The sequence below is a fragment of the Myodes glareolus genome, chromosome 17 (assembly GCF_982192425.1).
Source record: "Myodes glareolus chromosome 17, mMyoGla1.1, whole genome shotgun sequence".
In the NCBI taxonomy this organism is placed as follows: domain Eukaryota; kingdom Metazoa; phylum Chordata; class Mammalia; order Rodentia; family Cricetidae; genus Myodes; species Myodes glareolus.
This window is the reverse complement of record NC_142042.1, coordinates 61,100,914-61,116,293: the sequence shown is the minus strand read 5'-3', so window position 1 is coordinate 61,116,293 and position 15,380 is coordinate 61,100,914. Positions and strand designations below refer to the sequence as shown.

At 44.9% G+C, this 15,380-nt stretch overlaps 3 protein-coding genes across 3 annotated transcripts; 2 read left to right on the top strand and 1 right to left on the bottom strand.

The window, feature by feature from the left end:
* Positions 1-756: 756 nt before the first annotated feature.
* LOC146891331 (histone H4) lies at positions 757-2,973 on the bottom strand. Its single transcript, XM_085678081.2, has one exon. It carries the CDS (start codon positions 1,292-1,294, stop codon positions 983-985), a length of 312 nt encoding a protein of 103 aa, XP_085534207.1. The 5' UTR covers positions 1,295-2,973; the 3' UTR covers positions 757-982.
* Positions 2,974-6,654: 3,681 nt separating this feature from the next.
* LOC125396140 (histone H3) lies at positions 6,655-7,131 on the top strand. The gene has a single exon (XM_048427993.3). It carries the CDS (start codon positions 6,670-6,672, stop codon positions 7,078-7,080), a length of 411 nt encoding a protein of 136 aa, XP_048283950.1. The 5' UTR covers positions 6,655-6,669; the 3' UTR covers positions 7,081-7,131.
* A 500-nt stretch (positions 7,132-7,631) lies between these two features.
* Positions 7,632-12,090, top strand: LOC125396143 (histone H2B type 2-F). Its single transcript, XM_048427997.3, has one exon. The coding sequence runs from the start codon at positions 7,702-7,704 to the stop codon at positions 8,080-8,082; it is 381 nt and encodes a 126-aa protein (XP_048283954.1). The 5' UTR covers positions 7,632-7,701; the 3' UTR covers positions 8,083-12,090.
* The last annotated feature ends 3,290 nt before the right edge of the window (positions 12,091-15,380 follow it).

Below are 15,380 nucleotides of genomic sequence, written 5' to 3'. Positions count from 1 at the left end.
TCTAGTCTTCAGGCAAGGTTTATTTACTAAAGTACAAATAATATACCACTGCATTATGTGAACTCCTGGTCCTGGTGGTCTCTGGGGGGCTCCTGACACGGGCATAACCGAAGCATAGTGAATAGTTTACTGCATTCTTGGCCGTACTGAGAATTTGCTTTTGCCTTATCAAAATTAAACTGCACCCTCTGCACCAATGGGTGGTGGACATGTTCTGACAAATCTTCCTAAACAGGTGCCAATATACCACACACCTGAGCGGCTTCCACTAAGTTATATTATAGTTCGTCTCAGTCTCCTGTCCATGGCTTTCTTTGGGGCAAAGTCCTGTGCAGGTTTGCCTCAAACCTGTGTACAAAGCCGGTGGTGATGCACAACTTTTTATCTTAGAACTCGGGAAGCAGACAGGTGGAGCTGTGAATTTAATAAAGATTTCCAGAACTGTCAAGGCTACACAGAGAAACCGTGTGTCTAAAAAGAAAAAATATATATTCAATTGCCTCTGCATCAGCTCCTGACTTAAAAGCTCCTGCCATAACTGCTTTACAAGAAAAAGCGTCTAAGTGGACCTTGCCTAACTGATGAGACTATAGTCCTCACATACTAATTCCACTTAAAATCTGCTATTTCCCATATCATTACCTAAACTGGGGGGCCTTTTCTAAGGCAATTCTGGCGACACAGACAACTAAAAACCCTCAATCTCTTACCTGCAGCCAGCTCATCCTGTCGCAGCAAACTAAACAGTTACCTGAATAGAGGCCCTACCCTGGATGTTAACCGCTAAGGGAAATTAAACTTTAATGGCAACCCGACTCCAAACCCAGCGACTCCATTTTGACGAGTCTTTCCCTTACCGAGTCTAGAGCTACGAATATAATTTGGTCACTGCATAGTCAAGGGTGTCAGCTCTCCTGATGAGCCTGTGGTTGGCCCTAAAAAGGGCCGTTAGGGATGGGTAATGAGGCAGTGGCGATGCAGTCTAGCCTCCAAAGCCATACAGGGTGCGGCCCTGGCGCTTGAGCGCGTAGACCACATCCATGGCGGTGACGGTCTTGCGCTTGGCGTGCTCGGTGTAGGTGACGGCGTCCCGGATCACGTTCTCCAGGAACACCTTTAGCACACCGCGGGTCTCCTCGTAGATGAGGCCAGAGATGCGCTTGACACCACCGCGTCGGGCCAGGCGGCGGATGGCAGGCTTGGTGATACCCTGGATGTTGTCGCGCAGAACCTTGCGATGGCGCTTGGCACCACCCTTGCCCAGGCCCTTTCCACCTTTTCCTCTACCAGACATAGTGACTGCAGTCTCGAGACACTAGCTCATGGAACAGTGACGGTGGCTTCCCTCTAATATATGAGAGGATCGGACCAGATTGAAAACCGAAAGCGCGCGGGCGGGAACCTTTCTAAATAGTCCCGGCTCTGGATATTGCGTCATTTCCCTGTTTTTCTTCTCTCTTCTCTGCCCTCTACCGGTCCATCATAGTGCCTTGCCTTTTTTTATTTTTTATTTATTTACTTATTTTTTTTAATTTTCTTAAATTGTAATGCCGTAGTCCCTGGGAGAATTCAGAATCCCAAATAAAACTTAGAGATACCGCAGTCTTTTACGGCTCTGTTTCTTCTAGTTTGTGGGCTTCTGGATCACACGGGCGCTAAAAGAATAAAAGACTGAAGAAAAACGGAATTCAGAGATGCGAAGGGGAGAGAACTGCATCGAAGGACCCAGAGCTGCATTTAGATAAAACCACTGCAAAAGAAGTTCCAGTAGCGAGGGTACCATAACCGGAAGCTGCGGAGCCAGGAATATGGAAGGGAAGGTTCTGCATAGTCACTGTTTTGTTGACATAGACCGTTTTCAGCTCATGCAGAAACTGGGTCCTAGGAAAATCCGTCTGAGGATGCTGCTAAGCTTTCTCGCCGCGGTCAGTGGTCCGCACGCACCTCTCCCCAAGGACCTGCTGACTACCAGAGTCTGGGAGAGTCGCTTCGTTCGTTTGCACCAGTCCTTTGAGGTCTGCCCGTGTTGTCCGCGGGGAATGGTTCCCAGACTGGGCCCCCATGCAGATGGCTAAATTCACTTTTCCAGGCGTGTACCTGCTTCAGTGTGACGCCCTATGTAATGAACTGGAGTCTGGACTATTGGCGTGTTCGTCGTTCCCAGGGCCCTCCATGAAGAATCATAAGAAAACATTCTGCATCAGAATTGTGGTGGGTGGTTTTGGTTTTGTTTGGGGGAAACCTTATATTCCTTGTCTTACAGGTACTGGTGAGCCCTTGATTTTTTTTTTCCCCCTGTCTGTATTTTCTGGTTTCAGGCTTGTAGGTAGATGTCGGAGTTTTGAGTCATGTTAGGCTTAGAGCTCAGCTAAATAGATAAAAAGCCACCACTACCACCACCACCAACAACAACAAAAAACCTCAAATGTTTTAAACCTAAGGCCTGTGAAATGCATTTCTTCGGGGGTGGGGAACTTAGCCCTTTCCCCGTAAACCTAGACACTTGTACAAGTCTCTTGACTGACAAATTCCTCTGTGGATGGACATGCTTACACGCCCCAACCAGCATCCTAGAAGTCACAGAGCTTCGGTCGGTTCAGGAGCTTCCTGGCAGAGAAATAAAGTTTCTGTTTTCTGATTTCCCGGATGACGTTAACTTCACATCTCTGTATTTTACCGACTCCTCCACACCATGTCCTTTATAGGGCGGAATTTCTTTTTATTCCTTTTTTGTAAATCGAAGTGCAGCAGAAGCTCAGTAATTGCTTATGAATGGGCAAGCCTGCATCTGACCCTTTAAACACCAGCAAAAAGGAAGATATAATCAGACTGCAAAATAAAACAACCCACGTGCCCAGGCTGACGGACCTTGGTACCAAGGCTCTAGGCGTGATCAGAGACAATGTCTGCCATCTTCTGATTTGAAGGGGATTAAAAATATGTGCCCACTTTGAACTCGAGAATCATTTTGAAGTGAAGAGTTGAGATCCTGAAGTCCGTTCTCTGTCTCAAAGAAAAAGAAAAAGAAGTCAGCATTTCATTCAGTTTGTTGAAAATTACCCCCCAGGGGGTGGGGCAACTCCATTGTTCTTTATTCAGAGATGAGACCTTAGGTCATTCCTAAACATTGCCTCAGGACTATCCTGGCCCCATCTATTCTCTTAAGGGCTATTTATTTTCCCAAAAAGTCATTTGAGTTTTTCCATGTGTCCCTTCTTCCTTTCTCTGTCCCCTCCATGGACAATGAATTCTGCCCACCCCTTTTTGAATCACTCATCTTTTGAGAATTCCCATGTCTCTGCTCAATGCGTATATTTTAAAGAAAACAACACATTTAAAAGAAAACAAATTGTTTTATCTATCTTTTTATTTTTGTAAGATTCAGGTAGGTCCAACCAAGAAACTTTAAAAATTAAAGCAAAAAAAAAAAATCCTGCCATTTTTTTTAAAGCTCTTAAAATTCTGTTAGCATTTATGCAGGTCTCATGAGGTTAGCTATTGGAATAAAGCAACAACACTTTCTATAGCTCTGAAATATTGTAACACATTACTAGATTCTAGAACATTCCAGAGAAATATTATACTAAGCTGTTGTCTATAGATAGTACCTGTGACTGACCAGTAGGAAGACCTGTGCCGATTCCCATTCTCCTACAGGATGCCTGAGGCACTGGTCCATCTCAAAATGGAGTAAGGAAAGAAACCCAAATTCCTGTGATTTCTTAATTTGGTCTTGGGTTGCAGACCAGACAAAATAAAAGCAAATCAGGTATACAGCCTGAGCAGCCCACAGATCAAAACTTAAATAGTCCCAGTTGGTGTTCCACTATAACTCCGGAGGCACTTGAACCCAAACCCAAAACTTAATCCATACTTCTGTATTAAAAACAAATGCAAGTACATATAAAATACCATGTGCCCAATGGTTCATTTACTTAAATTTTCTGTTTGCTTACTTGTATGGAAAAGCTTCTTGTACCCACCCAGTTAATAAAATTCCAGTTCTCAGCCTCTCAAGTTCAGGCCCTGGTCTTTGTTTTGTTTTGAGATAGTTCTCACTATGTAGCTCTTGTCTCAGAATTAACTCATATGTAGACCAGGTTTGCCTGGAAGTCACAGAGACCCGCCTGCCTCTGCCTCCCATGTGCTGGGAATAAAGGTGTGTCCCTTTACACACCCTGCTTGGCCCTTTTTCGGTAAACTGTAATGAAAAATTTCAAGACTTTTCTGAGAACTAGTTCCTCTGTCCCATAACTGCAGAGAAACATTTTCTTCCGTATCATAACCCCCTTCTGGTAGACTGGATCCAGAACGTCACATGAACATTGTTTCTGGTGTCCAGTGTGAGGACCAAGCACACCTGAAGGAGCCCAGCTCTGAACTGTTACTAAAGGCAATATACAGTAGAAGGAATAAAAGCTAAGCTTCCCAAGGATTACTGTATTTTAGGAAGTGATCCTGACAACCTTTGAACATTTACTTTTTAGTTCTAATTTCTTGCCTTAGAATTCACATTCACAGTGGCGTCCCTGTTTCTGGAAAATGGAAAACTCTTACAAGCATAATTTCAAAAGTTACACAGGGGAAGACTTTTGGGATTTTATTGTCTATTAAGTAAAGCAAACATTACAACTCTTGGACTCTATATATTTTGAACAGCAACTGTCTCTTACCCTCAGAGGATTCAGTCCAAGAACCCCAGCCAATGCCTAAGCATACCGACGATGCTGCACATCACATACATAGCCCCATATGTTTCTCTATAGCATATATATGCTTATGATAACTTTAACTTACAAATTAGGCTCTGTAAATAGATCAAAAGCAACAAGAGTAAAACAGAACAATGATGATCACATTCTTCAGTAAAAAGCTTGTACTTGGAGTCCTTATTGCACAAGATCAAGGTTACCTGAACACAAGCACTTGATGCCTTGGCAGATCTGGTAATGGAGACTGCTACAAACTGATTAATTTGTGCTTAGTGGGCGTATGCCAGACAAGGGGGTGATTTATGTCCTGGGTGAAGCGGTGTAAGATTTCATCACTATCCTAGGAGTAGGAATGCAATGTAAAACTCCTTTTATTCTGGAGCTTTGCGCTTAATATTATGTGAACACGTTGAAGGCAGAAATCAGAACCTCAGGAAAAGGGCATCAGCATATGGAGTTTGAGAATCTCTCTGATTTAAATGAAGCCACCCATACATTATGCTCCAGTGCATACATTACGAAGAAAATCTCACAATAAGCATGGCAGTTGGATGGGCAGCATCCAGATTCTACCAGGTGGTTTCTCCTCCAAATGGGAGAGGTGATCAGAGAAGTTCGAGATGTCTAGATGGTTAGTCTGCAGAACAGGAAAATGTTGCTGTGTTTCAAAGCTTTACCCACTGACCTATCTCACTGACCCTAGAGCTACCTTTAAACAGCGCTGCTGTCTCTGCTTAAACATTGTTAGAAAATGACCACAGGGAGGGGTAACAGTTCACATCAGTGGTACTTTGGTGCCCCATTTTAGAGGTTGCTTCTGCTGGTAAGGGATTCTTAAAGAAATTAAACTACCAAATTTCCACCTGTGCTTAGTGTTTTGGAACCCCCTCAAAATCAATTGCAAGGCAATTTTTAAATATCTTGGCCACTTTCTGATTTTAGGTTTGAGTTTTTAGAAAGGTTGTATGTAATGTTTTTTCAAAATAAAAAAATCAGACATGCTATTAAAAGTTAATATTATAATATAATATTATAATATAATAAAGTTTATATTAGCACATTTGCATATTACCATTATAACATGCACTTTCCAAAACATGTCAAATAGCTGTAAGGTTAAGAAAACTTCACTGTTCTTGGGAAGAATATAATAAAGCATTTAATCTTTGTGGATGAAAATATGTTAGCACCTTAATCGACAATAAATAATCTTTGAAAGTTACTTTAACGTGTCACATGGACGATAAGGGCTTGATTATTTAGTAACTATTCTCTACTAGAAAGGGGGTTATTAACACTTTCTAATCTTATCCTTGTCTGAAATATACTCATTTCATCTGCAGGACTTAATAGGTCTTTAGGGATGAGCACGCTGCACACTAGAGAGGGAAGGCGGGGAAGGGGAGGGCAAACAGAACGTGGGTGTGTGGCTAATGTAAGCCAGCTTTGGTCGGGTTTAGAAGTAGATAAAAATGTAAGTTTAATTTTAGTTCCTTTCACTATATATTGCGTTGTCATTCTTCAGCTACGGTTATAACAGCTTCCAAACCGCGGGACACATTGCCAGACGCTAAATAAATGCTAACTCTGGCAGAAGAATTACAGTAACTGGTGACTTGCAACAAACTGAATCGCAGTGTAGGAAAGGGGCAAGCTTGTTTCCGAGGGAACCTCTTACAGTTCACAGTGTGCGAAACACTATACACTGCTTTCAGAAAAGTTACATCGACTGAAAACTGAAAAGTTACATCTTTTCAAAACACTCCGTGGTCCGTAAATCCAGGAAGAAGAAGGATCAGGAAAAAAGGGATACTGTAACAATCTTGTGATTCTTAGGATCGAATTCTACCCAATCAGACTCCAAGTCCAGAAACTCCTGTTTTTCTGGTCCAATCAAGACGAAGATAAGTCTATAAATATGGCCACTAGGCGCCTGCAAGCCAAAGTCACATAAAACATGGCTCGCACGAAGCAGACCGCCCGCAAGTCCACCGGCGGCAAGGCCCCGCGCAAGCAGCTGGCCACCAAGGCTGCCCGCAAGAGCGCGCCGGCCACGGGCGGCGTGAAGAAGCCGCACCGCTACCGGCCCGGCACCGTGGCGCTGCGCGAGATCCGGCGCTACCAGAAGTCGACCGAGCTGCTGATCCGCAAGCTGCCGTTCCAGCGCCTGGTGCGCGAGATCGCGCAGGACTTCAAGACCGACCTGCGCTTCCAGAGCTCGGCCGTCATGGCGCTGCAGGAGGCGAGCGAGGCCTACCTGGTGGGGCTGTTCGAGGACACGAACCTGTGCGCCATCCACGCCAAGCGCGTCACCATTATGCCTAAGGATATCCAGCTGGCCCGCCGCATCCGTGGGGAGCGGGCCTAAGTTGCGTTTCCAGAAAGTCGACGTAAAAAAGGCTCTTTTCAGAGCCACCTACGTTCTCATTAAGAGTAGCTGTGTCAACTTTGCACTCGGGATCAGGCGGGACCTGAACTCAGGTTTCAAGCATATTTCCAAATGCGTCACACCTAACATGTGCATGTCAGAACTGTCCCCCCACGTTTATTCAGTTTGGGTCGGCCAAATCCAGGAAGAATTGCTGGAGGGAAACATGAGCCGAGCTAATCTGAGTCTCAACCACCAAGCATGATAGCCCAGAAGGGTTAACTTGTTTAACCTGGTGCTTACGAACTCACCAATGAGTGAGAGACAGATAAAGAACAGGTGAAGGGGAGCTGCAGCTCATTTACCGGTTAACATGAAACACAAGGCTGCGATTGGCTAGGAAGAATTTCCTCTAATCACCACCGAGGCGCGCAGCCAAATCTATTTGCGTAGGCTCCGCCTCCATGCCGCTAACGCTAGTGTAAAGTAGCCAATAAAAATGTAGTGCTGAAAGATCCTTCATTTGCATACAGGCTCTATAAGTAGCGCATAACCAGCCGTCCTGCAACACTTCGTGTTCGACTCTTCCATTTTGTGGTGTTTCTTTGAACGTGGAAGAAAATGCCGGACCCTGCCAAATCCGCTCCTGCTCCAAAGAAGGGCTCGAAGAAAGCTGTCACAAAAGTCCAGAAGAAAGACGGCAAGAAGCGCAAGCGCAGCCGCAAGGAGAGCTACTCTGTCTACGTGTACAAGGTACTGAAGCAAGTGCATCCGGACACGGGCATTTCGTCCAAAGCCATGGGCATCATGAACTCCTTCGTGAACGACATCTTCGAGCGCATCGCTGGCGAGGCTTCCCGCTTGGCGCATTACAACAAGCGTTCGACCATCACTTCCCGGGAGATCCAGACGGCCGTGCGCCTGCTGCTGCCTGGGGAGTTGGCTAAACACGCCGTGTCGGAGGGCACCAAGGCCGTCACCAAGTACACCAGCTCCAAGTGAAGCGCAGCCGAGACGTGATTGATCGACTTTACCCCAAAGGCTCTTTTCAGAGCCACTTCAGCTCTCGAAGAAAGAGCTGTAACAACTAAAGGCCTATGATCTCTTGCTTAGGTAAGGTGGGGCGGCAAATCTGTCTCCCTGCAGGGCTCTGGTGCAATACCGACATTTCAAAGACTGTTGGGCGGGCGGGGTGCGGCGCAGCCTGTCGCATCACGTACATGATACAGTGTATTCCCTGTTATCTATTAGTGCTGCTATAGTGTGAGCCGACCGCAAGTGAACCTCACCAATTTCTGTCACTTCTAAGCCGTAGTCCCTCACAGCCCTGGGGCATCAGGAAATCAGGTCTGCCTAGCTCATGATGTGGGGACAGTCACTGGCATCAGGCAGTTCCCAATGCCGCTGAGCAGGAACATCTGAAACTCAGTTCAAGGCACTATTCAAATTCCTACCCGTTTTAGGTTATTGTGGGTTGTTTGGTAAAGATTGAATGTCCCGTAGACTAAGTTATAAGCATGTATAGAAGTCAAGTGCTGGAGTCTCGTCCACCCCCTTGTGGTTCGCGGCGGCGAGCGTGGGGCGAGAGAAGATTGGCTGCAAGTCCTGCCTGCTGCGCCATTTCGCTGCCCGACTCCACGCGTGTTCTTAACGTCAGCATCAGCCCTAAGTGCCGTTTTCACAGCAGCAGCAGACTTTTCTCTGAGCGCTTACCGTGGACAGCGAGAATGAGACTAGTCCTAACCCTCAAACCAAGAACTGAATGCTCTTCAGAAAGGTTTTTCTTTCTCTGATTCTCTTCCTGTCAAAATGAGACAATCAAGCCCTTAAGTAGTTATCAGTGGGTCGGGGGTAGGAAGCACTGCAGGCGCCATTGGTCCTCCAGCACTTTCCTTTCCCAGCAAGTTCGCTTGTAGATATTTTAGCGCTCTAAAGTAGCTTCCCTCTGCATAGTGCATTGAACTCCTTACTGTATAAATCATCTTTCCAATAAGGCATCTAGGCCTCTGGCAGGACGTGATTCTGTAGAAACTAAAAGTATCTTTTATGTGGCCCAATAGGGGAAAGTGGGTTTTAAAACTTGACGGTGGCTCATGCCTTTAACCCCTGCTCTCTAGAGGACAGCTTCATATCTAGGCCAGCCATAGTGAGACCCTGTCTATATAATTTTTGGCAAGTTTTTGGTAATAACTTCCAATCCTATGATGGTGTAAACTGGGCAGTGGTGGCATGTGCCTTTAATCCCAGGCTTCAGGAAGACCTCTATTAGTTCAAGGCCAGCCTGAACTACAGAGCAAGTTCCTGGGTTGCCAGGGCTACACAAAAGAAACCCTGCCTCGGAAAAACAAACAAAACACGTGGTGTAGTACTTCACACCAGTGGTGGGGAGGGGGACTAAAGAGGATTCCTATTAAACCCTTCCTGCTTTCGCACAAAAGGGAGCCAAGGGAAAAGAGCACCTACAGCTCATCTCCACGACTGTCTGATAGAAGTCATTTCATCCAGATAGGCTACTTTAATAGACAGGAAAAAGGTGTGCTAACTAATGTATGCACACATGAACAATGGGGTTAGGCCAGCCAAAGGACTAACCTTGTGTTCTGAGGTTTCTGCACTAGGAAAATCTAAAGGATTTGCTTGTCAGTTCCTTTGTTGGGGATTTTATTTTCTCTGAGTCATTTTAAGAATCTAAACTATGGAGGCTGGAAAGATGGCTTAGCGGTTAAGAGCATTGCCTGCTCTTCCAGAGGTTCTGAGTTCAATTCCCAGCAACCACATGGTGGCTCACAACCATCTGTAATGAGGCCTGGTGCCCTCTTTAGGCATGCATGTAGACAGAATATTGTATACATAATAAATAAATAAATATTTTAAAAAAAAGAATCTAAACTATACAACATTTTCATACCGGTTTCCAAACACTAGGTGGTAGAAATTGTTCTAAATAACCATTCCCTACCCCATCTCCCTGGAAAAGAAAAACCAAAAAAATGTTAAGAATACAATTTGATGGAAGGAGAGAAGTGATTCTCAGAAAAAGTACCTTCTGCCCTCTGCATGCTCAAACACAGAAATGCAGTAAATACATAGAATTTTTACAATATTAGTCGGAGAGCTCAAGTTGCATAGAATATAGACAAAGCAAAACTAAGAAACAAATCTTCCTAGCATGAAGAAATGATAATTGGCTAATATGGTGACACATACCTTTAATCCCAGCACTCAGGGCAGAAGCAGGCGAGCAAGTCTCTATGTGTTCAAGGCCAGCCTGGTCTACATAGGGTGTTTTAGGCTAGGCAAGTCTACATAGTGACATCCCTACCTCAAAAACAAAAATTAGGCTTGGCGGTGGTGGCACACATCTTTAATCCCAGCACTTGGGAGGCAGAGGCAGGTGCAGGTGGATCTCTGTGAGTTCAAGGCCAGGCCTGGTCTACAAGAGCTAGTTCCAGGACAGCTAGGACTGTTACACAGAGAAACTGTTTTGAAAAACAAAAACAAACAAACAGAAAATTATATTTGAGATGGTAAGCGTTGACAGAGTCCCTCAGATTGATTAGCCATGTACAATTTGGGAATGTTGACAAAACCACGTGTAAACCAAAGATGGTGTAGATGTGGAAGGGTAATTCCTAAAACCTCTGGGTGTGTGAGTGTGCCATGTGTATACTGCTGCAACACGCCAGTTGCTGTGTGACCTACTCTGAGGTCACACAGATTGTGGTGTTTTCCCACTTAACATTGAGACTAATAGTCTCTTCAGTAATACAATCTTCAGTAAGTGACCATGGTGACTGAAACCTCCTTTGTGGATATAAGAATTTTGGAAAACCTATCTCACAAGACTAAATCATAACTCATACCTACAACTATATTGTATCCAAAGTTTACATTATTTTCAAGTTCACACAGAACATGGACCAAAACTGGTCACCACTCTTGGGAAACTAAAATGATAAAGGACACACGCGCTGGCAGCAAAGTAAAACAAGCAGATCCCCCACGATTGATGCTCTACAGAGAGGACTGCAGGTCCAAAGGAGTTTCGAAATCAAACGGCACAGTCTTCTGAATAACAATGAGATCACTGTGTGCTTGGATCTTCGCAGGGGCTAAATCACAAGTTTAGAAGATTGAAGGAAGGCAGGTACAGTGCAAACCTCCAACCCCAGCACTCAAGAGGCAGAGGCAGGCGAAAAGAATGGACTTCAGGGAAAGAGAGAACAAGGGAAACTCCTAACTGAAAGGAGAATAGAAAGAGTTAAATCTGAGTAGGAGCAGAATCCTTAGGACAGCAGAGACTACCCTAGTCTACCGACTGAATTAGCCAGTAAGACCAGACTGTTCCCTGCCAGTGCTCTGTAAGCTCAGTATTGAAGAGCTAGGGACATAGGGAATGTCATTAGATGCAGAAGATGTGCTATATGCTTGGGGCTTGGGTTCTGTTTGTTATTTTTATTATGTGTATGAGTGTTTTGCCTGTATGTATGGTTTATATATGTTCACTACAGTCATACCTGGAGCCAGGGAGTTCAGAAGTGGATGCCAGGTCTTCTCCTGGAACCGGAGTTACAGATGGTTGGGAGTCACGTGTGGTTGCTGGGGCCTGAACTCGGGTCCTCTGTAGGAGCCACCAACTGCTCTTAATCACTGAGCCATTTGTCCAGTTCATTGGTGTTTGGATTTGGTTAATGGAACAGGTCCCCAGACCTTAGCACAACGACTCAGTGATGGAAATGCTCTTCAGGACATGGAACTCAGCTCATAGACAGTACTGCATGTCAAAATGAAAGCAAAGAGCTAGTCCATCCAAGCCCATAGTTCTGGGAAAGTCTCACAACGTGCAAACCTTGCTTTTCAGCTTCTGTACTTCTGCTTCTAGCTAATTGTTCTTGTTAACTGAAATATATCAACGGAGAATATGATTTTTGTGCTTTAAAGTTCAGCCTATAAAGGCTCAGTGCTAAGTATAGTTGCTGGCTGGCTAATAAAGACTGCCATTTGACTTCAGTCACGTGTGAGCAGTGTTCTCTGATAGCTACCCCACAATAACAACAAGGTAAATTGCTCAGACTAATCTCAAAATCTCAATCTTTCTGCCTTAGCCTTTTAAATGCAGAATTACAAACCTGCAGCACCATGCCTAAAGTAGCTTCATGAAAAGGAGACTGTCTGAATTAAACAAAACAAACTGGGGCTGGAGAGATGACTCACCAGTTAAAAGCACCAGTTGATTATCCAGAGGATAAAGGTTTTGGATTCCTTGCATGCTCTTGGTGTTTCTAGCTCCAGGGGATCTGACTCCCTCTTCTGGCCTCCTCAGGTACTGCACACACATCGGATGGATACACATGCAGTTCAAACTTCCATACATATAAAATGAAACAAGTAAGTCCTACAATAAATGCATATGTGTTGGAGATAGTCAAGGATCTAATTCCAGCAGAATGAGAGAATTAAGAACGAAGTTGCAAGTAAAAGAGCTGTGAACTCTAGAGTAAAAATCTGAATTCTGTCTTAGGACTAAACCCTGGAAAGTCTCAGAATATGACTCAGTTAAAGTTAGAAATTGTTATTTTTTAAAATAAGTGTGGTACTTGTAAACCATGAAATGCATATTCATTTGTGTCTTTCCAGTGGGCCCTCAAAGTCATAGCCAAGCTAAGACCAGGCCATTGCTTCCCCCAAATTAGCTAGTCAGCAAACATTACATTTGAAAAATTTATGTTTATTTTCCCAGAATGCCTCAGTCAACTATTGCTGGTCTTCTTTAGCAATTATCTTTCCCATTACCTCCCAGAGCATGTCTGCCAGTCTTTCCCATGAACATATGTTTCCTCTTCACAAGTTTTAACCTTCGTAAGTCTAAATGGCTAAGGAGTGTGTCCTCTGTGTAACGGCAAGAAGGGAAGGCAAGATACAGAAGAGCAAACAGTTTCACTGGCGGTGAGTTTTGTACTAACTGTACTAATCAACCTGTACTATACTCAATGAACTTTTTTTTTCTTTTTTGAGACAGGGTCTCATGCTATCCAGGCCAGGGGGCTTCAACTCCTTAAGTATTGAAGGTGACCTTGCATTTCTGATCCTCCTGCCTCACCTCCTGAATGCTGGAATTCCAGGCATACTAAGGATTAAACACACAGCTTCATGCATACTGGGCAAACACCTTATGGGAGCTACATCTCCAGTACTCCCCAAACCTGAAAGATCTCATCGAGTCCCAGACTTTCTACATACTAGTGTTTTGGGGGGTTTGAGGAAGGGGGGAGTAGGGAGGAAGTAGAATCTTGCTTTTTATTGCCAGCTTTAATTACCTGAGGATTGGGCTTTATACCATCACAGTTATAAGATGTAGCTATCGCTTAAGGTTCATATACAAAGGAAAGATGTAGGCATGGGCCTAACAATGCTTCTTGTAGCAAAGGTCTAGCACCACCGCAAGATAGAAACAATGGCAGAAGTGGAAATTTTGCCTTGTCATGTTAGGAAAGTCAACATCATCATGCCTGCCTTCCTTCTTTGACCCCCACAGAAACACAGATCTAGAGTTTGATACAATCCTTCTCCATAGTAGATATTCTCATGAAAATTGGGTGTGGTTTTCAATCTTTCTAAGACTTTTCCCTCCCCTCCCCAGCAGTTTCTTATCAAATATCCCCTATTTTATTTATATTTTTGTGGTCTTTTGGGTGACAGGATCCCCCTATTATAAAGCTCTGGCTGTTCTATACATCAGTCTGGCCTTGACCTCCCTGAGATCACGCCCCAGGGCTGGGATTAAAGGTGTGTGCATTTTACCTAGCCTCTAACATTTGCTGACGGAACAGCATAGACTCTTTCTCCGTGCACTTGTCCCCTTACACCGATGATGTCACATACTCTGGAGCCCAACATTCTAGATTCGACAGTAATGCTTAATTTTAATAAGAATCTTAAGTAAGGGAATTGGGGTGCAGCTCGGTGTAGTGGGTGCCTGCCTAGCTTGCAGAAGTCCTGGGTTCCATCCCCAGGTGTCCGTCACATGGCCGTGCACACCATAATCCAGCACTAGGTAGGTGGTCTCTACAGAGCAAGTTCCAGACCAGCCAGGGATACTTGAGACTATGGTCTTAAAAGAATCTTAAATAATATATTTATCCAAAATTCTTGCTGCTTTCTCTGCCTTCTTGCTCCTCGGATCCATAACTGGAATGTTTAATGTTCTGAGCCGTGAGCCCCCCCCATCACCCTTTCCTCATTTCCTGTTAGTGAATCAGAAAGTTGTGTTGACCCTTCTTCCAAAATACTGTGTATGTGACCTTCCTCAGAAGCTCTCCCTCCACTCTATAGCACAAACAGCGCCCCGCCCGCCCCTCTTGATTCCTACCTCCCTGACTTAGTCTCACCCTAAAGGCTACCTGCCAGCAGTATATACGTTCTTTTGTGTGGTCACCCACAATGACTCAGTTTCCAGCTGGAGTCTATTGGCCTGCTCCGGGATCCTTGAGGGCTGTGAGAACGTTCTGTTAAGCCCGTGGGAAAGAGCATTTTGCCCAGGAGAAAGAACGCATTATCTACTCAGACACAGGCTAGTGAGTGCCAGCCCAAAGGCACATCCAGATAGAAAAAGAAACAGCAGCTAGCAGGACTCCCGTGACAGACGAGACTACTTGCTTCTTCCTCTCAAGGACAGTGCAGGAAGGTGGTTAACTGTTCTTCGATCTGCCTTTTGCCTGTAATTAGTATATATGCTGGCTGAGAAACTCGTGGCCGGACCATTTCCTTAGCCTCGTGCCCCCTCCAGGTAGTCAGGTTGCTCTCGCTGGAGCAGTCTCCAACACCCCCACCCCCCCCATCCCCTTTAGAAGCAGTGAGTAGATCTGGGCTAATCGTTAGGCTTCTCCTAGGGGACAGTCTGTACATTTTGAAGGTACTGAGTTATGGGAAGTCCTGAATGGATTCGGTTACTATTTTATCCGCAAACAAGTCTAAAAACCTCTGAGCATTCTGAATGGGCCTAGATTCCTCACCACCAAAATGAGTGTGGTTCTCCATAGCAAGCCTGGAAAATGACTACACCTGACTGATTCATCTTCCTAACTAACTGCCTACTTTGTACGCAGGCTTGGAAGGCCTGGTAAGTAATTACAAGATTAAGCCAAGACCCTCTTGCACTGGTCTAGCAATGAAGACTCCCACCACCACACTGCACCTCCCCCAAAGGGCAGGCTGGCCCACTCTCTTCCCCACCAGCTGCATCAGATCCCTTCAGTATGCCTCTTTTTCAGTTCTGGAAACTTCTCATTAGGGATCCACTG

Excerpts from the sequence above, each read along its gene's own strand:
- LOC125396143 (XM_048427997.3), top strand. The coding sequence starts at position 7,702 with ATGCCGGACCCTGCCAAATCCGCTCCTGCTCCAAAGAAGGGCTCGAAG.
- LOC146891331 (XM_085678081.2), bottom strand. The coding sequence starts at position 1,294 with ATGTCTGGTAGAGGAAAAGGTGGAAAGGGCCTGGGCAAGGGTGGTGCC.
- LOC125396140 (XM_048427993.3), top strand. The coding sequence starts at position 6,670 with ATGGCTCGCACGAAGCAGACCGCCCGCAAGTCCACCGGCGGCAAGGCC.